At 38.5% G+C, this 23,502-nt stretch overlaps 1 protein-coding gene across 2 annotated transcripts in view; it reads left to right on the plus strand.

Moving 5' to 3' along the window:
* The first annotated feature begins 806 nt into the window (after positions 1–806).
* LOC110518665 (interferon-induced very large GTPase 1) overlaps positions 807–23,502 on the plus strand; it is a 30,468-nt gene continuing 7,772 nt past the window's right edge. Inside the window, exons 1-6 of one of the 2 annotated variants that reach the window (XM_036954127.2) lie at positions 807–912; positions 16,000–16,411; positions 16,555–16,613; positions 18,602–18,692; positions 23,029–23,084; positions 23,312–23,395. In XM_036954127.2, coding sequence (XP_036810022.2) covers positions 16,066–16,411; positions 16,555–16,613; positions 18,602–18,692; positions 23,029–23,084; positions 23,312–23,395 — 636 coding nt within the window. In that variant the 5' untranslated portion in view covers positions 807–912; positions 16,000–16,065. Of the gene's footprint in view, positions 913–7,698; positions 7,879–15,999; positions 16,412–16,554; positions 16,614–18,601; positions 18,693–23,028; positions 23,085–23,311; positions 23,396–23,502 lie in introns of those variants that run through there. The other variant, XM_036954128.2, reaches the window with a different exon arrangement.

The following is a 23,502-nucleotide window of genomic DNA, read 5'->3' on the forward strand; positions in this document are numbered from 1 at the left end:
ATCTCCCACCTGTAGCACACGCTCCAGCAGGTATATCTCTCTAGTCACCCCCAAACCAATTATTTCTTTGGCCGCCTCTCCTTCCAGTTCTCTGCTGCCAATGACTGGAACGAACTACAAAAATCTCTGAAACTGGAAACACTTATCTCCCTCACTAGCTTTAAGCACCAACTGTCAGAGCAGCTCACAGATTACTGCACCTGTACATAGCCCACCTATAATTTAGCCCTATCAACTACCTCTTTCCCAACTGTATTTAATTTATTTATTTATTTTGCTCCTTTGCACCCCATTATTTTTTGTTCTACTTTGCACATTCTTCCATTGCAAATCTACCATTCCAGTGTTTTACTTGCTATATTGTATTTACTTTGCCACCATGGCCTTTTTTGCCTTTACCTCCCTTATCTCACCTAATTTGCTCACATTGTAAATAGACTTGTTTATACTGTATTATTGACTGTATGTTTGTTTTACTCCATGTGTAACTCTGTCGTTGTATGTGTCGAACTGCTTTGCTTTATCTTGGCCAGGTCGCAATTGTAAATGAGAACTTGTTCTCAACTTGCCTACCTGGTTAAATAAAGGTTAAATAAAAATAAATAAATAAATAAATAAAGGTGCCTTGGTTGTCAACAGCCTTGTGACTGTTAGAAAACTGGAATCTCTAAAGTTGTCCCAGGTGAGGCAGGCAGTATGCAAGGGAGGGGCAACTGCTTCTGCACCTGAACTAGACAGACTGGAACTCCATGATTTACAAGAAATAACCTGATTGACTAGAAAAGGAAAACCTTCAAGATAAGTGTGACCTATCACTTCATGAAGTACAACTAAGCCTACGCCCCACATCGCTATAAAGTGTCAGCTGCGTCTCCATTTGTAGACATATGACTCTGGGTACCAACTCAACAGGTAAGGACTTTTTTTAAAGTTACTATTGCAAAGGCACAAACCTAAACCACATTATTGTTTCATGTATTAATACAACAAACGGTTGTTTTTTTCTTTCTAAATTGACATTCAAAAATGAAGCATGACTTCCGTAAAGACTATATGCAAATGATTTTATACAAAGCCTTCTGTAAAACGTTTATTGAGTACCACATTATGAGTCATAAAACCAGGAAATGGTTCCAATAGTTTTTTCACCATGCATGTTTCCAACTGGGATTGTAGAACTTCTTTGTATAAGGTCTGTGTTTCGTGTAGGCCTACCCTCACGTGACGTTTTGATAATCGTGCAAATATCTCTCAGACGAGATCACTTTTATCAATAAGTAGCATTGCAATTTTTTTTGAGTAAATTGAGGCAAATATATTGATAAATCTCACTTTGTCCGAGAGAGAATTACATGCAGTGGCGACCCGTTTTGAGGGCCCCACCTGTTTTGAGCCCCACCTATTTAGCATGTTAATTTGGCATTAATTCGTGTCACATATCAGTTTGCAAACAGTGTAAAAAAATATAATTGAGTTTATAAAGCCGCATACAAACATGGTCTCTTTTTTGCTTTCTTGAGTAAGGCAGCTCCACAATGCAGGTGTTTCAGTCTAGCTCAGTGCTTTCTGTGGTGGTGAGGCAGTGTAGGGGTTGGTAATGTTCTCTAGTTGCGCTCAGTTGGCTCAGCCCTCTGTTTATTTATTTATTTCTATTTTATATTTCACCTTAAATTTCACCTTAATTTAACCAGGTAGGCTAGTTGAGAACAAGTTCTCATTTACAACTGCGACCTGGCCAAGATTAAGCAAAGCAGTGTGACACAAACAACAACAGAGTTACACATGGAATTAACAAGCGTACAGTCAATAACACAATAGAAAAAGAAGAAAGTCTATATACAGTGTGTGAAAATGTGACTCATGGGAACACTACGTCACCATAATCTACGGGGAGAGCTACAAAATTCAAGCCCCATGGTTGCTGCCATAGAGTTGCATTAGAAGTGCCGATCCAAGAAGGCTCAAGTTCATTGGCCACAAATAAAATTACGTCAAATCACATTATACTGTATCTACCGTAGCTTTGAGACTGATCATGTCAACATCATACTTTTAAAATCTTAACTAGCAAACTAGACAAGCAGTCATCATCATGAATCCCACCAACAATCTACTGGCAAAGCCTTTTCAATCTTTGTCACATGAAGAGAACTTACAGATAAAATGTATCAGTGCTCATCGGCCATTGAACATAAACATTACACAACAAAATGAACAATGATTGGTTTGGAAGGAATCAGTTGCTAACTGCAAGTATTGTAAAGCAATCACTGTCCTGCTATTTAGTGGAGTGTGTGTGTGGTCCAAGTCTGGGTTTAAGGTTCTCTTTTACATTCACATGCCATGGGCCAGAAAAGGTTGAATACATTGGCCATGCTGTCCATCCAGCATGACTTCTGCCGAGGTCAAAACAACTGGAAACTTGGAACTGAGAAATCTCAGACTTCAGTGAATTCAAGACAACTGGGAACTCTAGAAAAAAATGAGCTCCGACTGGGAAAATAAGTTTTGAACGATCATCCAACTCGGAAATCCAAGTCGGGAACTCAGGCCTCTTTCCAGAGCTCCAACCTGAAGATCACTGACGTCATGATTCAACCATGTTTTTTTCCCAGTTCCCAGTTGTCTTGAAAGCACCATAAATCCAGAGAATGCCAGACTTTGTTGCCAAAGTTTGAAGACAAAATGTGACTATAAGGATCGCTGCACCACCTTCCTGTTCTAGTGAGCACAATACAGCAAGGTTAGTCGAAAAATGTATTGTATGCCGCTGCATACATGATGGAATATACCCGGGAGATATGTATACTGTAGCTAAGAAAGTAACACTAATTGTATGTTGTGTAGTAAGCTGTTAGTAGCCCATGTGCCACACCCTAATAATTTGGTACCTCATAACTTAGCTTACTGTTCTGACTTGGTGGTGCACATGTAGCCTATAACCTGTTTTTGAGAAATATAATCATTGAATATTGTCAGAGCTTTCAATGTCTGCTTATATTCCCCCCCTTTATTTATCCTACGGTTCTGACTTGGTGTACAGGGAGAATATTGTAAGAACAGTCCATGTTCTGAATTTTGTCACTGCACATTTCAAAAGTGCTGAACAAATAGTTATATTGACTACACCCTTCCTAGCTCGCTCATTATTGTCTTCATCGAAATTACGAATTGCCTCTCATCCGCTCGTTGTCCCCTTATGACATAGTTTGCACATCTCAATTGTGAGCGGAATCCACATTTGTTTAAGCAAGTCAACCATAACAGCTATGTTTTTTTTAAATGCAGTAAACGAGGCTAAATTAATTGTTTCCCTGCCAGGCGAGGCTCCGCTTATAGCCAGGTGTAGCGGTGGTAAGGATTCACTCCATGGTGCTGAAAAGAAAGCTCTGCTGTTAGGGCCTACATAATGCTGTCCCAACAGTTTGTCACCGTTATAGTGCAATTCATGTATTGTTTAGTGTTGTGTAGTGGCTTTGCTGGCATGTATCGAAAAACATTGTTTTGAGTTTGCTCAACCAAGATTTACATGATAAAATGTCCACTGATTCCATGGCGATCAAAACATCACGCCTAGCTAAGCCTACACCAAACACACAATTCATTCAATTTTTATTTATTTATTCACAATGTGAAATATGAATGAAGGAAAAACAATTGAAACAATTTCTGTGTTTTTATGGGTTTTATGATGTGTCCACTGTGGCGGACTATTGTAACGAGGGGTGTGTTCGTAAATCCACTCTCTGGGCGTTTGTAAATTCAGAGCGCTTTGCTCTCGGAGTGTTCAGAGCGCACACTTGAAGCTCTGGCCAGGAGTAAGGAGGATGATCAGAGGAGTAGGGTTGATCAGAGCGTTCTGATCTCACAAAGGCAGTCAAGCACCCAAGTTTACTGGCTAAAGTTGGCTAGCTACTTCCAGACACAAATGAGAGAACAACTCATTCTGACTATTTTACTCTCCCTAGCAGAGCAGGTTCGGCTGTTTTCATGTTTTCTGGAGCGTTGGTGACTTTAACTGTGCTGCTGGCAACAACTAATTACTCACACTGGTCATATTCAACAGGTGTTGCGCATCAGTTCTTGTGTGCTCTCGCACACTCAGACGAGAGTGCTCTGAAATTGGAGTAGATAGCCAGAGTGAATTTATGAACCCACCCTAGAGTAACTCATGGAAACATAATTTGTAATTAAAGGCAATATAATGTAGGCATTATGATAAAAGCATTATGCACACTCCTAAAACGGGTCTAGTATTGATTTAAAGGAAAATGGAAACACTTGGCTTTAGAACGCCAGCTAACTGTAACCGCCATATTGACAGTGTTGCATCACTGGCACGAGAGAAAGTTGAGAGCTGCCAACTCTCACGCATTGACTGTAAACACGCATTTGACCCTCTTCTCAAGCTTTCACTGCACACCTCTTATATCTCACGCACTGAAAAGTACTGCTTTTATTTTTGTAATTAGTCCATTATATAGTCAGCGCGTTAACTTTTCAACTGTGCTTCAAATCATTTTGAAATCGGAGCAACTCAAAATGAGAGGAACCTCTATAATTGTCCTGTCTTGCCACAGCACTGTGAAACGGACCACATTGAAGCATACGATTGGTCTAGTTATGTAAGTGCTAAAGGGGATTGGATGCATGTTTTAAAGAAACGCCACTCAAGATTAGAACGGAAATGAATGGGGAGAGAACGTTCTCTGCTGAGTTTATAAAGCTGTAGAAAGAGTAGCACGGTGGCGCTGTTTTATATACAATGTTGGTTTATATACAAATTTGGTTGCTGTTACTCCCGTCCCTATTGCAGAATGCTGGCTTTTGACAACATGTACTAACATCGATGTAATCCACACTGGTCTGGTGATTGGCATTTAGGAAGGGACAACGAAAAAGCAGCAGGGACCTGTTTTGTAACTATGAAAATAATTTTGTCAGATTGTGAACCCAAAAGTTAACATTTGATTATAAACGGGAGACAATAAATAAAAACATAATTTGGTTAGGGTGTGGGGCAGATTAATCTAATATTATCTTCAGTGGATTGTATTATCTATTTACTTTATTTAGTCTGATCAGTGGAACAATTCGCATTCTTAACAATGGCCTAAAATATAGGGTAATTGCTGCGCTTATCAGAAAGAACAAAGCTGTTATGCCCCACACTTTCTTTTTCCACTTCCCAATTTTGCCAGTGTAATTACATATTTGAAATCTGATATGCCTACTTGTGTCTTTGAACATGAATTGATAAGAGGCTATGTATTTTTGCAGCCATTCATGGACAGTTTTGAATACATCATAGAAATAAGCATTGGATATTAAATGCTCCAGGAATAAAATATACTTTTTGACATTTTAGTTTCAGTTCAGTTCATTTTAGTCTCTGCTAGGCAGAGATGGTAAGGGGAATGTCAACTCATAAACACATCATATTTTGTCTATATAGAGTAAGATGATGGAAGTTATATTTAACTAGTAGACATAAACCACCTGAATATTAATATTCATTAGATTTGTCTTGAAGGTTGGTGATAAAAAAAACACATTGTTATGACAAGAACATTTTCAAACACCCAGCACTAGGGAAGCATAGATCATGGTCGGCCAACCCTCCTGGAGAGCAAGCAGGATTTTCTGCCAACCCTATTTTAAAGAGATAGTTCAAATTAAAAAATGTGAAATGTTTGTGTCCTTACCTTGAAAGCAGTCTATGGACAAGGAGATTGCAATCTAGGATTTGGCTACAAACTGCCATCAACCATTAATATTACAATTGTTGTAGTGGTAATACTCCCACGTGTCACATACAACTTTCCACCTGAGAAAAGGGATCAATCCCTGCTTCCCACCTTCCCATCTCATTTCCTTACTGACTGAATAAAGCGTCAAATCACCCAAAAAAAGAATAACATACTAAAATGTCACCCCCCTCAAAATCTCAAAGTAACAAAATTGTTGAATTTTAAGTGTTCATTTAGTGTTCAAATCATCCTGAATATCCCTGATCTGGGTTTATTTTATATTTTTACTATGTCAAAAAACGTAGAATTACAGGAAATGAGTAAAACAGTAACATTTTTCCCATCTAGTGCCAGGGGCAATGCATTTCACATCTCACTCCAAGCTTTCTTCAGAAGTTGGCAGCCCTGAGTTTTGGAAATCCCAAAAATGGCTGAATTTACAGAGTGGCAAAGTAACACCAAGTCTGCGAAAGAGTTTATGACAGAGAAAATAATGTTACTTAGGGAGCCAATAAACTTACTGAAACCATTTATTTTTGAGCCAATCGGTACCCCAGATCAGAGAGTTTGTTCTCGTAGCAGTAGGAAGACATATACTGTATATGCCGCCAGCGACACCTCAGCTAGAGGGTTGGCGTAGTGTTGACAAACTGGTGTGAGTGCGGATTCTGACAGATAATGGCCAATATATTGGACGTTTCACTAATCCTTATGAAGGACTTCCTGGCAGAAGAGGTTACTCGACCAGTCAGCAGCCGATATGCCAGTTAAATAGTTACTACCATTTTTCTTGATTATAAGTTGTTTGAAGCTAACATCAGGTTTTTTTATGAAGACCAATAATGGCGGAGTGCTCCATTTATATACAATCAGTAACCTACAACAGTAATTATTACCAGTGTTATTTGGCATGCTTTCACCTTTTGATTAGACGACTAGAGTTTGAATCGCAGTCAGCATCATGAAATCTCATTTTAACCAATGAGTGCTCAATATAACTACATTATGCTTAGTGCCAGTTCACCCTATTGGCACAAGAGAGAATTGGACGAGGTGTAGGTCGCATCATCTCTAGGTGAGTGGTGTCTCCCATAAGGTGCGCATACCCAGAAGCAAGTGGCATCTACATAGGGTTTGAGTTGGAATAAAACCAGTCCTTTTAGTGAATCTAGCCTGCTTTAAGTTTTTCAAGACATAGGACTAATTCCAGCACCTTATGTACAAATAGTAAATCAAATCAAGTGTTATTTATCCAAAGCAAACTGGGTACATGGTAGTGGAGACAGATTACAAACATACTGTACATAGCTAGCTAGTAAATTACAGGGGTAATTAAGGTGTTTTTACAAGTTCCAATGAAACAAGAAGAGGCATCACATGAAAGGCTTAATTCACAAGAATAATACAACAGTAGTTTATCTTATCTTCTCTAGGGTAGGGGGCAGCATTGGGAATTTGATGAAAAGCGTGCCCAAATTAAAATGCTTGGTACTCAGCCATAAAAGCTAGAATATGCATATAATTAGTAGATTTTGATAGAAAACACTCTGACGTTTCTAAAACTGTTTGAATGATGTCTGTGAGTATAACATAACTCATGGCAGGCAAAAACCTGAGAAAAAAAATCTAACCAGAAAGTGGGAAATCTGAGGTTGGTCGTTTTTCAACTCATTCCCTATTGAAGATACAGTGGGATATTGGACATGTTGCACTTCCTAAGACTTCCACTAGATGTCAGTCTTTAGAACGTTGTTTCAGGCTTCTACTGTGAAGTGGGGCTGAATGAGAGGGGAATGAGTCAGGTGTCTGGCAGAGAGCCACGCGCTCGTGACCTCGCGTTCCATTGCTTTTCTCACAGACAAAGGAATTCTCCGGTTGGAACATTATTGAAGATTGATGTTAAAAACATAAAGATTTATTCTATACTTCGTTTGACATGTTTCTACAGACTGTAAAGGCACTTTTGGACTGCTCATGCGTCATAAAGTTGGATTACTGGGCGAACGCGCTAACATCAAGGAGGAATGTGGACATAAATGATGGACATTATTGAACAAAACAAACATTTATTGTGGAACTCTGTGTAACGGTCGTCTGATGAAGAAGGATCGGACCAAAGCGCAGCGTGGTAAGTGTTCATGATTTTTATTAAAACTGAACACTAGAACAAAAATAACAAAGCGTGAAACGAACAGTTCTGTCAGGTGCAGAAACACAAAACCGAAAATAACTACCCGCAAAACACAGGTGAGAAAAGGTTTTGTGGGTATGTTTTGGAAGAGAGAATATCGACCATCATTTCAAGACGTGGAGCTATTGAATACACATCGCCCCGTGATCAATTTGATCGATTATTAACGTTTACTAATACCTAAAGTTGGATTACAAAAGTAGTTTGAAGTGTTTTGTCAAAGTTTATAGGCAACTTTGTTAATTTTAAAAAATGACGTTGCGTTTTCTAAAGCAGTTTTTTCCTGGATCAAACTATAGTTTGGGCAAGTCAGTTATGACATCTACTTTGTGCATAAGTACTTTTTCCAACAATTGTTTACAGACAGATTATTTCAAATAGGTACAAAAGTATCTACATCCACAGTAAAATAAGTCCTATATCGACATAACCCGAAAGGCCGCTCAGCAAGGAAGAAGCCACTGCTCCACAACCGCCATAAAAAAAGCCAGACTATGGTTTGCAACTGCACATTGGGACAAAGATCGCACTTTTTGGATAAATATCCTCTGGTCTGATGAAACAAGAATAGAACTGTCCATAATGACCATCGTTATATATGGAGGGGGAGGCATGCAAGCCTTAGGGGGAGGCATGCAAGCCGTAGAACACCATCCCAACCGTGAAGCATCTGGTTGGCAGCATCATGTTGTGGAGGTGCTTTGCTGCAGGAGGGGCTGATGCACTTCACAAAATATATGGCATCATGAGGGAGAAAAATTATGTGGATATATTGAAGCAAAATCTCAAGATATCAGTCAGTAAGTTAAAAAGCTTGGTCGCAAATGGGTCTTCCAAATGAAAAATGACCCCAAGCATACTTCCAAAGTTGTGGCAAAATGGCTTAAGGACAACAAAGTCAAGGTATTGGAGTGGCCATCACAATGCCCTGACCTCAATCCTATAGACAATGTGTAAGCAGAACTGAAAAAGCATGTGCAAGCAAGGAGGCCTACAAACCTGACTCAGTTACTGTCAGCGTGGTGAGCGTACATATTCCTTTTATTTATAGAAATGTCGCCAACAAAACAAGAAACAAAGAAACGACCGTGAAGCTTACTAGGGCTTTAGTGCCACTAACAAAGTCAACTACCCACCAGAATGCGAAGGAAAAAATGTTGCCTACGTATGATTCCCAATCAGAGACAACAATAGACAGCTTTCCCTGATTGAGAACCATACCCGGCCAAAACATAGAAACAGAAAACATAGAAATGAAGAAACTAGATTGCCCACCCTAAATTACACAGAGCTGGTGTAATTTTCACACCCTGGCCATAGAGAGGTTTTTATTCTCTATTTTGCTTAGGCCAGGTTGTGAAAATTACACCAGCTCTGTCAGGATGGATAGTCCAAAATTCACCCAACTTATTGCGGGAATGTTGTGGAAGGCTACTCAAAATGTTTGACCCAAGTTAAACAATTTAAAGGGAATGCTACCAAATACTAATTTCACATTCTTAAAATAAAGTGGTGGTCCTAACTGACATAAAACAGAGAATTTTAACTAGAATTAAATGTCAGGAATTGTGAAAAACTGAGCTTAAATGTACCTCCTCTGCCTAGTCTACTCCAGGATGAAAATCTTTTCAGGGATGATGATGTCATCCTGAAAACAAACAAACATTTTGTTAAGACAACTGAACCCAAATATAACAGTTGGCATTAACAAGCTACCTGTCTTGTATGCTATGTAAGCACACACACACAAAAGCAAATACAGGGACATTTATTTTTTTGTAAACATTAGTGATGTGAAATTCAGTCTAGCTCTCTGAGGTGGAGCTAAAAACAAACTAATCTGTCAGCAAGATGTATTAATTGACTATCTGAGGTGGAAGTTAGCTAACAATAGCTATCTAATAACAGGGCTCATGGAAAAAATGTGTTGCAGTTAAGTTGCTTGCTAGTTGCTGGGGGTGTTACACAAAGCACTTTGGACGCAATTACCTTCAACTAAAGTTGCAACAAAGTTGTCCAGTGTATCACTAGCTTAGTCAACAACAGTCATGACTCCTGATCGGTTAACTTTACCTCAGGCGGCATTGACTCGCGTCGCCTCCTTCATTCAGTTCAGCTTTGGCTTAACTCCGAAGTCAGCGTTGTTGATGATGGTCGTTCAGTAACCCCTACACCATAACCCTTGAATTTGAATATGGAGGTTCAAGCAGAGGGCTTCAATGTAGGCCTATGACCCTTCCATTCGGAAACTCCCAGTTGGCGCATCAAAAGTGCCCTTCATCGCAAAGTCTTTGTCCATGATGGCTGCAGATCCTGCTAGCTCAAGCTGGCATTTCCTTCCCTTTTAGGACATGGAGCCACATATTTAAAATATGTGGTACTTGGGTAGCCTATGGTATTTTACAGAGGGAATTTATTTTTGCCTAATCATACAGCCTTGCGCTATACAGCTCATGTTTGAATTACTACTTGTTGTTGCCATTTTCGTTGTCCACACCCAAACTTCAACTCTTCCATTCACGCTAAAACTCAATACCACAGACAATTAGCTAATTCCTGCCAGTGACTCACTGGCGTCAATCATTACTATCGCAATTTAAAATGGTGCTGGCCATATCCTGGACCAACAAAAATATTGAGAACTAATGAATCAAGATGAGAAATATGATGTGATTCCTGAAATATGGAATGGTCACAACATGACAGACCTCTACATGCTTTGTAAGTAGGAAAACCTGCAAAATCGGCAGCGTATCAAATACTTGTTCTCCCCACTGTATCTCCCTGGTATATTTCATTTATGAAGCAGCATACAAAACCTATTTTTGGACTCACCATTGTTGTTCTGTGCTCACTTGAACAGAAAACTAGAGCTGCGGTCCTTCTTGTGGGCAAACTTTGTCATCAAAGTCTGGCATTCTCTGGATTGATGATGCGTTCAAGACAACTGGGAACTAAAATAAAAAACAAGGTTGATTCATGAAGTGAGTGATCTTCAGGTCAGAAAGTCAGAGCTCTAGAAAGAGACCCGAGTTCCCGACTTGAAATTCCAAGTAGGATGACTGTTCGAAACATCTTTTCCCAGTTGGAGCTAGTTTTTTCTGAGTTCCCAGTTGTTTTGAATGCACTAAAGTCAGAGATTTCCCAGTTCCTTTGCTTTGCAGTTAGCCACTGATTCCTTCCAAAACACTCACTGTTGAATTTGCGATTTGACTTGTGTTATGTTTATGTCCAGTGGCCGATGATACGTTTTATCTGTAATTGATCTTCTTAGGACAAGGATTGAAAAGGATTTGCCAGTAGATTCATGATGATGACTGCTTGCTAGCTAAGATTTTGAAAGTATGATGTTGACATGATCAGTCCAATCAAAGCTACAGTAGATTAAACGTGATTTGACATCATGGTATCTGTGGCCAATGACCCTGAGCCTTCTTGGACAGGCACTTCTAATGTATGTCAATGGAAGCACTCAAGGGTGCTTGAACTGTTTAGCTCTCTCTGAAGACTATGTGGTGATGTGGTGTCCCCATGAGTGAAAGAACACTGAGCCAGTTACGGCGCAACTAGAGAAAATTACCAATGTCAGTGCTCTGTGCTTTAGCCGGCTGCCCCACCACCACAGAAAGCACTAAGCTAGGCTGAAACAACTGCATTTTGGAGCTGCCTTAGTCAAGAAAGCAAAAAATACACCAGGTCTGTATGCAGCTTTATTAACTCAATTATATATATATATATTTTTTTCAAACTGGTATGTATTAATGCCAAAATAACATGCTAAACAAGTGGGTCTCAAAACAGGTGGGGCTCTGCAACATTATCGGCAAGTGACTTGATGCCTACTGTGCCAAAATGATTTTGAATTATTAAACAGGAGTGACAAGGGTGATGATACAGTGTGTCCAGAAAGTATTCAGACCCCTTGACTCTTTCCACATTTTGTTACATTACAACCTTATTTTCCTCCTCAATATACACGCAGTACCCCATAATGACAAACCAAAAACATGTTTTTTAGACATTTTTGCAATGTATAAAAAATTCTAAAACATAAATACCAAAAAATGTCTGCAGCATTGAATGTCCCCAAGATCAGAGGCCACTGTTTTCTTGGGGACATTCAATGCTTCAGAAATGTTTTGGTACCCTTCCCCAGATCTGTTCCTTGACAAAATCCTGTCTTGGAGCTCTATGGACATATGCTTTGACCTCGTGGCTTGGTTTTTGCTCTGTGAGACCTTATATATAGACAGGTTTGTGCCTTTCCAAATAATGTCCAGTCAATTGAATTTACTAGGGGCACTCCTGTGGTAACATCTCAAGGATGATCATTGGAAACAGGATTCATCTGAGCTCAATTTCGAGTCTCATAGCAAAGGGTGTGAATACTTATGCAAATAAGGTATTATTATTTTATAAATAAAAATGTTTTATTTAAATTTGCTAACATTTTCTAATAGCCTGTTTTTGCTTTGGCATTATGGGTAGATTTTTTATTTAATCTATTTTAGAATAAGGCTTTAGCGTAATAACATGTGGAAAAAGCCAAGAGGTCTGAATGCTTTCCGAATGAACTGTATATACTCTATATATAGAAAAGTATGTGTACATTCCTTCAAATGAGTGGATTCTGCTATTTAATCCACACCTGTTGCTAACAGGTGTATAAAATAAAGTACACAGCCATGCAATCTCTATAGACAAACACTGGCAGTAGAATGTTCACCAACTACTTCCCTGATAGAGTTCAGTGTGTCAAATCGGCGGGTCTGCTGTCCGGACCTCTGGCAGTCTCTATGGGGGTGCCACAGGGTTCAATTCTTGGACCGACTCTCTTCTCTGTATACATCAATGATGTCGCTCTTGCTGCTGGTGAGTCTCTGATCCACCTCTGCGCAGACGACACCATTCTGTATACTTCTAGCCCTTTGGACACTGTGTTGACAACCCTCCAGGCAAGCTTCAATGCCATACAACTCTCCTTCCGTGGCCTCCAATTGCTCTTAAATACAAGTAAAACTAAATGCATGCTCTTCAACCGATCGCTGCCTGCACCTGCCCGCCTGTCCAACATCACTACTCTGGACTGCTCTGACTTAGAATACGTGGACAACTACAAATACCTAGGTGTCTGGTTAGACTGTAAACTCTCCTTTCAAACATCTCCAATCCAAAGTTAAATCTAGAATTGGCTTCCTATTTCGCAACAAAGCATCCTTCACTCATGCTGCCAAACATACCCTTGTAAAAGTGACTATCCTACCAATCCTCGACTTCGGCGATGACATTTACAAAATAGCCTCCAATACCCTACTCAACAAACTGGATGCAGTCTATCACAGTGCAATCCGTTTTGTCACCAAAGCCCCATATACTACCCACCATTGCGACCTGTACACTCTCGTTGGCTGGCCCTCGCGTCATACTCGTCGCCAAGCTCCATGTCATCTACAAGACCCTGCTAGGTAAAGTCCCCCCTTATCTCAGCTCGCTGGTCACTATAGCAGCACCCACCTGTAGCACGCGCTCCAGCAGGTATATCTCTCTGGTCACCCCCAAAACCAATTCTTTCTTTGGCCGCCTCTCCTTCCAGTTCTCTGCTGACAATGACTGGAACAAACTACAAAAATCTCTGAAACTGGGAACACTTATCTCCCTCACTAGCTCTCTGTCAGAGCAGCTCACAGATTACTGCACCTGTACATAGCCCACCTATAATTTAACCCAAACAACTACCTCTTTCGCTACTGTATTTAATTAATTAATTTATTTATTTTGCTCCCCATTATTTTTATTTCTACTTTGCACATTCTTCCACTGCAAATCTACCATTCCATTGTTTTACTTGCTATATTGCATTTACTTTGCCACCATGGCCTTTTTTTGCCTTTACCTCCCTTATCACACCTCATTTGCTCACATCGTATATAGACTTGTTTATACTGTATTATTGACTGTATGTTTGTTTTACTCCATGTGTAACTCTGTGTTGTTGTGTGTCAAACTGCTTTGCTTTATCTTGGCCAGGTCGCAATTGTAAATGAGAACTTGTTCTCAACTTGCCTACTACCTGGTTAAATAAAGGTGAAGTAAAATGTTTTTTTAAATTATCTGATTGAAGAGCTCAGTGACTTTCAACATGGCACTGTCATAGGATGTCACGTTTCCAACAAGTCAGATCTTCACATTTCTGCCCTGCTAGAGCTGCCCCGGTCAAGTGTAAGTGCTGTTATTGGCAACGTCTAGGAGCAACAACGACACAGATGCGAAGTGGTAGGCAACACAAGCTCATACCACGTAGCGCTTAAAAAGATCACAATGTACATGACAAGCATTGGCTGGAGTGGTGCAAAGCTCGCTGCCATTGGACTCATTGGAGCAGTGGAAACACGTTCTCTGGAGTGATAAATCACGCTTCACCATCTGGCAGTCCGACAGACGAATCTGGGTTTGGCGGATGCCAAGAGAATGCTACCTGCCCTAATGCATAGTGCCAACTGTAACGTTTGGTGCCAAATGTTTTTCATGGTTCGGGCTAGGCCCCTTAGTTCCAGTGAAGGGAAATCAACGCTTCTGCATTCACTGACATTCTAGATGATTCTGTGCTTCAAATGTTTGGCAACAGTTGGGGAAGGCCTTTTCCTGTTTCAGCATGACGATGCACCTGTGCACAAAGCAAGGTCCATACAGAAGTGCTTTGTCGAGATTGGTGTGGAAGAACTTGACTGGCCTGCACAGAGCCCTGACCTCAACCCCATCAAACACATTTGAGATGAATTGGAACCCCGACTGAGAGCCAGGCTTAATTGCCCAACATCAGTGCCCAACCTCACTAATGCTCTTGTGGCTGAAGCAAGTCCCCGCAGCAATGTCCTAAAATCTAGTGGAAAGCCTTACCAGATGAGTGGAGTCTGTTATAGCAGTAAGGGGGGACCAACTCCATATTAATAGCCATGATTTTGGAATGAGATGTTCGACGAGCCGGTGTCCACATACTTTTGGTAATGTAGTGTATATCCTACAGAGTCATGGGAAGAATCTGAATTGCATACTCCTCGTGTCCTCTCTTCTATCCTTGCCTCTTTCTCAAAACCCATTGGAGGAGAAGGTCAGAGTGGTGGTACCTCTGGCTTTCTCATTCAATAGGGCTTGAGAAAGAGGCAAGGATAGAAGAGAGGACACGAGGAGTATGCAATTCAGATTCTTCCCATGGACATTACCATCTGAGAACACAGAACTGTTCCCAACACAATAACTGAGTTGGTTACGCGTGACTTTGCTGCCCTTGAAAAACTTTGGAAAAGGACTTAAAACTAGAACATTTTGTTCTGTTTGATGCATTTAAATCCCAGATTGTAGGGCTGTTGACCACAAGTTTTATGTTTTTAAACCGGCACTTTTAAACTCCCCTATGCACTTGACACTGTTTTAACTGTTTTTTGATGTGTTGTGTAACTAACTATATGTATGCTGGTTTCTTGACCAGGGCTCACTTGAAAAAGAGATGTCAATCTGAAAGTGACTTCTTTGGTTGAATAAATGTAAAATAAAAAATGTAATAGAATTCCTTATCTAGCTCCCAGACGGCTGTGATTTAAAAAAAAAAACGTGAATAAAGACTGTGCTGATGTATTGCCACGTTGAACCATGTTGTGCTCTGTTGTTAAAAACGTGTGCTTTTTATTTTAAAACAATGACATCATATCTGTATTCTGACATCTTCATGCATGTTAGCCATTTTGAAGCCTGCAGAAATAAACCCTTTGTAGTACTTTTAACTGTGTATTGGATATGTCAAGGAATCTTTGAAAGACAGTGTGTTTTGTAATGTACCAAAAATGTTGCTAAATATTCAGGGGCTATGTAGGTGATCTAGAGAATTTATAAAACAATACCACTGACAGCCAGTGTAAGGAGAACAACATATGACTAATATGAGATCTGTTCTTAGTGTTGGTCACTTTGCACACTCCACTCAATGTATTGTTTTGTGAGACTAAACCACTAACAATGTTTTTACTTTGAGAAACTCTAAAAACAATATGTTTTCCCTGCCAGACGTTAGACTGCTGCAGCCCGTCCATCTTTAGGTGGTGGGATTCCCCACCTGGTGGGGTTCTAGTGATGGAGAGGCCTGGTGATGAGGGGTCACAAGGTGCAACAGGTGGTGAAGGGGACGGAAGAGACACCACACCTGTTCACAACACTGGCACTCCTGATGGCATGGCAGCACGAGGAGTCATGCTACAGGTCTTCATATTGAATCAACAGCAACAGCAGTCAATGCAACTGCAACAGCAACAGCAGTCAATGCAACAGGCAATGCAATCCATGCAGCAACAGACGCAGCAGCAGATCAGCCAGCTACAGGAGGAGGTGCAGAAAGGAAAGACAAAGCAACAGTGTGTTGTGACCCCTTTACCAGCAGCAAACCCAGACACTTTGACAAGACCAGCTCCTCAGTCTCGAGGCAAGTTGTTCATCAAAAAGATGCAGCTATTTGAGTATAACTATACAATAGACAACATTTCAACAGTTCATAAGCAGTCTGCAAACTAACCACTTTCTGCATGTATGCTGATCTACAGTACTATATCTCACCCTCCATTCTAGACCCAGCAGAGGAGGTATCAGGTGAACACGTTGACAAGAAGGAGGAGGCAGCAGAGATGGTAAGACACAATTACATAAGAAGAAAAGGTCCTAAGAAAGTATCACATTATGATGTCATCTAAAGTTAAAACTGATATTTAAAAACCCCTTATGAATTTCCATCCAGGGGCCTCTACATGTTTGTGAAATTCATAGTAATTGAGAGATCACAGGGAAATACTTTGTATTTTTTTAAATTTAACTAGGCAAGTCAGAACAAATTGTTATTTTCAATGACGGCCTAGGAACAGTGGGTTAACTGCCTGTTCAGGGGCAGAACAGTCTTAGCAGTCAGTAATAAACCATGTATAAAACAGACAGAACAGGATAATACTGTGTATTAGACAGTAATAAACCATGTATAAACAGAGAGAACAGGGTAATACTGTGTATTAGACATCAGTAATAAACCATGTCTAAACAGAGAACAGAGTAATACTGTGTACTAACAGTCAGTAATAAACCATGTATAAACAGAGAGAACAGGGTAATACTGTGTATTAACAGTCAGTAATAAACCATGTATAAACAGACAGAAAAGGGTAATACTATGTATTAACAGTCAGTAATAAACCATGTATAAACAGAGAGAACAGGGTAATACTATGTATTAACAGTCAGTAATAAACCATGTATAAACAGACAGAACAGGGTAATACTATGTATTAACAGTCAGTAATAAACCATGTATAAACAGACAGAACAGGGTAATACTGTGTATTAACAGTCAGCAATAAACCATGTATAAACAGAGAGAACAGGGTAATACTGTGTATTAACAGTCAGTAATAAACCATGTATAAACAGAGAGAACAGGGTAATACTGTGTATTAACAGTCAGTAATAAACCATGTATAAACAGACAGAACAGGGTAATACTGTGTATTAACAGTCAGTAATAAACCATGTATAAACAGACAGAACAGGGTAATACTGTGTATTAACAGTCAGTAATAAACCATGTATAAACAGACAGAACAGGGTAATACTGTGTATTAACAGTCAGTAATAAACCATGTATAAACAGAGAGAACAGGGTAATACTGTGTATTAACAGTCAGTAATAAACCATGTATAAACAGAGAGAACAGGGTAATACTGTGTATTAACAGTCAGTAATAAACCATGTATAAACAGACAGAACAGGGTAATACTGTGTATTAACAGTCAGTAATAAACCATGTATAAACAGAGAGAACAGGGTAATACTATGTATTAACAGTCAGTAATAAACCATGTATAAACAGACAGAACAGGGTAATACTATGTATTAACAGTCAGTAATAAACCATGTATAAACAGACAGAACAGGGTAATACTATGTATTAACAGTCAGTAATAAACCATGTATAAACAGACAGAACAGGGTAATACTGTGTATTAACAGTCAGTAATAAACCATGTATAAACAGACAGAACAGGGTAATACTATGTATTAACAGTCAGTAATAAACTATGTATAGAGCATTTAGAAACAGTTTGCTCACCATTACCCCAACATTTGCAAATTATTTATAGAAAATGTTTGATATATTTCCTTTAATATACATGAGCTGGCGCACACACAGATAAAAATATTTGATGTAGTGATGACTAACGCCCAATAAACTGTAAGGTATAAAAATAAAGATATATACTCCCAGGGACTAATATATATATATATATATGTGTGCTGCTCTCTTTTTTTTTATATAGCTTATATGATACGTTTCCTTTCACATTCTGTGATTATTATTTTACCATTGATATGTTCTGAGCCATTTTGACACCTTAAAGGGGCATCAAGTACAGCAGGTCTACCAATGGCAGGTCTACCAATGCATCACTTTGCAAAACATTTATAAAGAATGAACAGCAATCGCTTTAGATGAGGGGTTGCAAAAACACTTTACTAGTGATTAGTAAATGGTTAATAAATGGAAATGAGATTAAAAAGTGGTGGAATTTCCCTTTTTATTTTCAAGTTCAGTTTAACCAATGTTATTTATTGATTTAACTGTTTTGTTAGAAATTGGAAGATGTTCAACAGCCTTTGTCCGATGATGAGTCAAAACCAGAGACCGATGGCTCTTCAGAAGGAAACAGAGAAACCACCAAAGGTATTGTCTCCTGTTTTAAAGTTCTTTACACCACCTTTAATTGCCCTTAAACGTCATGTCTGTTAAAACCTCTTAAGGATGACGCGTATTGTTGTTCCTGTACAGGAACCAAAATCAGCGGAAATTTCAGAGCGCCACCTGTAGTACTCGATAAAACTCAAACTTTCATTAAAACACACATGCAAGGTACTCAATTAAAGCTACACTCGTTGTGAATCTAGCCAACATGTCAGATTTGTAAAATGCTTTTCGGCGAAAGCATGAGAAGCTATTATCTAATAGCATGCACCCCCCGAAATACCTGAACGAGACCTAAACGAAAGATTTAGCGGTAGCCGGCGCTACACAAAACACAGAAATAAAATATAAAACATTAATTTCTTTGTTGGCACTCCTATATGTCCCATAAACATCACAATTGGGTATTTTTCCCGATTAAATCCGTCATTGTATACCTAAAATGTCTATTTATAAAGCCCGTCTGATCCAGAAAAAAAAAAATCACCTTTACAAGACGCAACGTCACTTTTTAAAATTAAACAAGTTGCCTATAAACTTTTACAAATCACTTCAAACTACTTTTGTAAACCAACTTTAGGTATTAATAAACGTTAATAATCGATCAAATTGATCACGGAGCGATCTGTATTCGATAGCAGCAAGTCTTGAAATCGTCGTCCATTTTTTCACTTTCATAAACTTCCTCGGTGCACCACAAGACAGGAAGTGCCTACACGTCATCCCACCAAGGATAAACCTGCAATAAAATGCCAGTATTGGCGACATCGTGTGGAAGCTGTAGGCATTGTAATGGGAACCTCATCTATTTTCTATCGCCTTAGACAATTCAAAGACTGGCTGATTAATATTTTTTGTGTGTTTTTGGTGAACAGTTTTCCCTGGGATTTTTACTCCTGAACACGTTCTGTTATAGCCACAGACATGATTTAACCAGTTTTAGAAACTTCAGAGTGTTTTCTATACACACATACTTATCATATGCATATACTATATTCCTGGCATGAGTAGCAGGACGTTGAAAAGTTGCGCGATTTTTCACAAAAAGCTGCAAAAATTCGCATGATCTCTAATGACTAAAATGTACATTTTGTCAATATAATAACTCAAACTATTGAAGTTGGCATAGTAATGGAACGTTATGTAGTAGTAGTAGGAGTCTCATAGTAGTAGAAGTTGAATCAGTAGTAGTAGTAGTATCAAATTATGTAGTAGTAGTATATACACTAATTATATAGTAGTAGTAGTATCAAATTATGTAGTAGCAGTAGTATTTAATTATATAGTAGTAGGAGTAGAAGTATCTAATTATATAGTAGTAGTAAGATCTAATTATATAGTAATAGTGGTATATACTTATATAGTATTAGTAGTAGTAGTAGAAGTATCTAATTATGTAGTATATACGTATGTAGTAGTAGTATATAATTATATAGTAGTCAATAATTATATACTAGTAGTAGTGTATAATTATATACTAGTAGAAGTATCTAATTATAAAGTAGTAGTAAGATCTAATTATATAGTAGTAGTATATACTTATATAATATTAGTAGTAGAATTATCGAATTATATAGTAGATGTATTATTAGTAGTAGTAGCTATTTATATAGTAGTATCTAATTATATAGTAGTAGTAGTAATATCTAATTATGTATGTAGTAGTAGTAGTATCTAATTATATAGTAGTAGTAGTAGTATCTAATTATATAGTAGTAGTAGTATCTAATTATATAGTAGTAGTAGTATCTAATTATATAGTAGTAGTAGTATCTAATTATATAGTAGTAGTTGTAGTATCAAATTATATAGTAGATGTATTATTATTAGTAGTATATATTTATATAGTAGTAGTATCTAAATCTCTAGTAGTAGTTTGTAATTATATATTAGTAGTATCACTAGTAGTAGTAGTATTTAATTATACAGTAGTATTAATGGTTGTAGTAGTGGTATCTACTTATATAGTTTTAGTTGTACTGATAGTAGTATATAATGTTATAGTCTTAGTTCTAGTAGTATTAGTATCTAGTTGTATAGTAGTAGAAGTAGCAGTATTTAATTATATTGTAGTTGTAACGGTTCTTCCTGGGAAGGAGAGGACACACACACCATACATTTCATTGCAAAAAAATATGTTTTATTTTTTATATATATAATACGTATATATTTTTATATTTCATAAAATGGCATTAGCACTTACCCGTCCAGAAGTACGTCCTGTCCTTGCAGAAACAGCTCCTCAGTTCCTGTTTGAATCATAACACTTCAAGATTCCTCAAACAAAAAATCTCACTTTCACTTTGCTTTACATGATTTATTCGCCTTTATATCTTCAATGAAATCGTTGAAACTACAACTTTCCGAAAAACAGCTGCGCATAAAAAGCCTTACAGCAACCCCTCTGATCGTCAAGGCGAAAATGGAGTTCCCTGCGCATGCGATTACAAACAAGGAATTGTGGTCCAACCCCAAACCATTACATAATGGCTTTTACCTCAGCTCATTGGCTATCTACCCAGCTAGATTTCAAGAAGATCAGTGGTCATTGGGCAGAAATAGTCAATCAATGAAGCTTCGCTAAAATTATTGGTGCGTAAGGCAGTCATTTATAGTTGTCTTCAAATCAGCTCACTTCGGTCAATTCTCCCTGCAAAAAAAAATGATGTTGGACTGTTGCAAACAAGGAATGCACTGAAACCCACCATGCCGAATGCTCCGTAAAAAATTGATAGAGATGGAATTCACGTCACAAACGGTTTACAAAATATTTCGATTTAGGCTATAAAAATTGATTTTATCAAAGAAAACGGCACTTCATTTGATCAACTATACAAAATAAGAAACCGTGGAAAAACCGACACAGTCCTAACTGGTGCAAACCACAGAGACAGGAACAATCACCCACAAGATACCTAAAGAATATGGCTGCCTAAATATGGTTCCCAATCAGAGACAACGATAAACACCTGCCTCTGATTGAGAACCACTCCAGGCAAACATAGACTTACCTAGAACACTCAACTGAACACAACCCCATAGACTACAAAAAACCCTAGACAAAACAAGACACATAAATCACCCATGTCACACCCTGGCCTAACCAAAATAATAAAGAAAACACAGAATACTAAGGCCAGGGCGTGACAGTAGTAGTAGTAGTAGTAATCGTATCTAATTATATAGTAGTAGTAGTAGTAGTAGTAGTAGTAGTATATCATTAAATAGTGGTAGTAGTAGTATTAGTATGTATTAGTAGTTGTAGTACTATTATAATAATTATTATGTAGTTGTAGTAGTAGTAGTAGTAGTAGTAGTAGTGGTAGTAGTAGTATATAATTATGTATATAGTTGGTAGTAATAGTGGTATCTAATTAACCCTTTCACACGTACCATCACACGGGTGTGATCATTCCACAGTGGTCCCTGAAGCATACGATTACACCCGTGTGATTAGGACACTTATTTAGAACTCTTATTTAGAACGGCCAGTTTCGAATGACGCAACAATCAGCGTTTGAGCTGGCCACATTTTTTCAGAAACTATTTACACAAACACAGTCCTTACAAAGTTATGTCCAAAATGTGAGCAGTTTATTTTTGGATGCAATGTTCAGATATTCACAGAAGTAACTATAGCATAACACAATCATCCTAACCGGAAAAATGTAGGCTACATTTGTCCTAACGCTAACTGAGGAAAGATTGAGCAACACAAGCGGTCATATTTTCTAACTCTCAGCTTACAAACTACAATATGAATTAGCTAATAGCAATTACTATGTACAGTTGAAGTTGGAAGTTTACATACACCTTAGCCAAATAAATTTAAACTCAGTTTTTCACAATTCCTGACATTTAATCATAGCAAAAATGCCCTGACTTAGGTCAGTTAGGATCTCCACTTATTTTAAGAATGTGAAATGTCAGAATAATAGTAGAAAGAATGATTTATTTCAGCTTTTATTTCTTTCATCACATTCCCAGGGGGTCAGAAGTTTACATACACTCAAATAGTATTTGTTAGCATTGCCTTTAAATTGTTTAACTTGGGTAAAACGTTTTAGGCAGCCTTCCACAAGCTTCCCACAATAAGTTGGGTGAATTTTGGCCCATTCCTCCTAACAGAGCTGGTGTAACTGAGTCAGGTTTGTAGGCCTCCTTGCTCGCACATGCTTTTTCAGTTCTGCCCACAAATTTGAGGTCAGGGCTTTGTAAGCCAGAGTCATAAACACGGTTTCACTGATCTCACTGCATCTCCCTTCCGCATCTGAGATACTGCCATCACTAAAGTATTATATCTCAACCTCTATTCCAGGTGCAGCAGAGGAGGTATTGGGGAATCACAATGACAAGAAGGAAGAGGCTGAGAGGGTAAGACACACTTTTACATCCTCAGTGATCATGCTGATCATGTTCCTGTAATGTGACATGTTTCATTTCAAGGTTAAAGCTAAATGTTATATAACGTTGCGTTCCAGCTTGTTTCTGTGTAATATACATTTTGAAAATAAGCTATGTAAAGTGAATAACAATAAAACAGTAAATTAACTCTGAATCTAGTGAAATCACTAATTTGTGGATGTATTCTTGACCCAAAGCCCCATCCAGAGATTCCATCTCCTTCCAAACCACTGAAGGGCTGGGAAGAGAAGATTCACCAGGGAGAACAAGGAAAACTAAAAGTGGGTGTTGACTAGGGTTGTGCTGTGTAGGCTACTATGAACATATTTACTTACATAAATTCCAAGATAGCAGCCAACCACTGTTGTTGTGCGATCACATTGTGTGA

Source organism: Oncorhynchus mykiss, chromosome 10 (assembly GCF_057628025.1).
Source record: "Oncorhynchus mykiss isolate SJ-2025 chromosome 10, ASM5762802v1, whole genome shotgun sequence".
In the NCBI taxonomy this organism is placed as follows: Eukaryota; Metazoa; Chordata; class Actinopteri; order Salmoniformes; family Salmonidae; genus Oncorhynchus; species Oncorhynchus mykiss.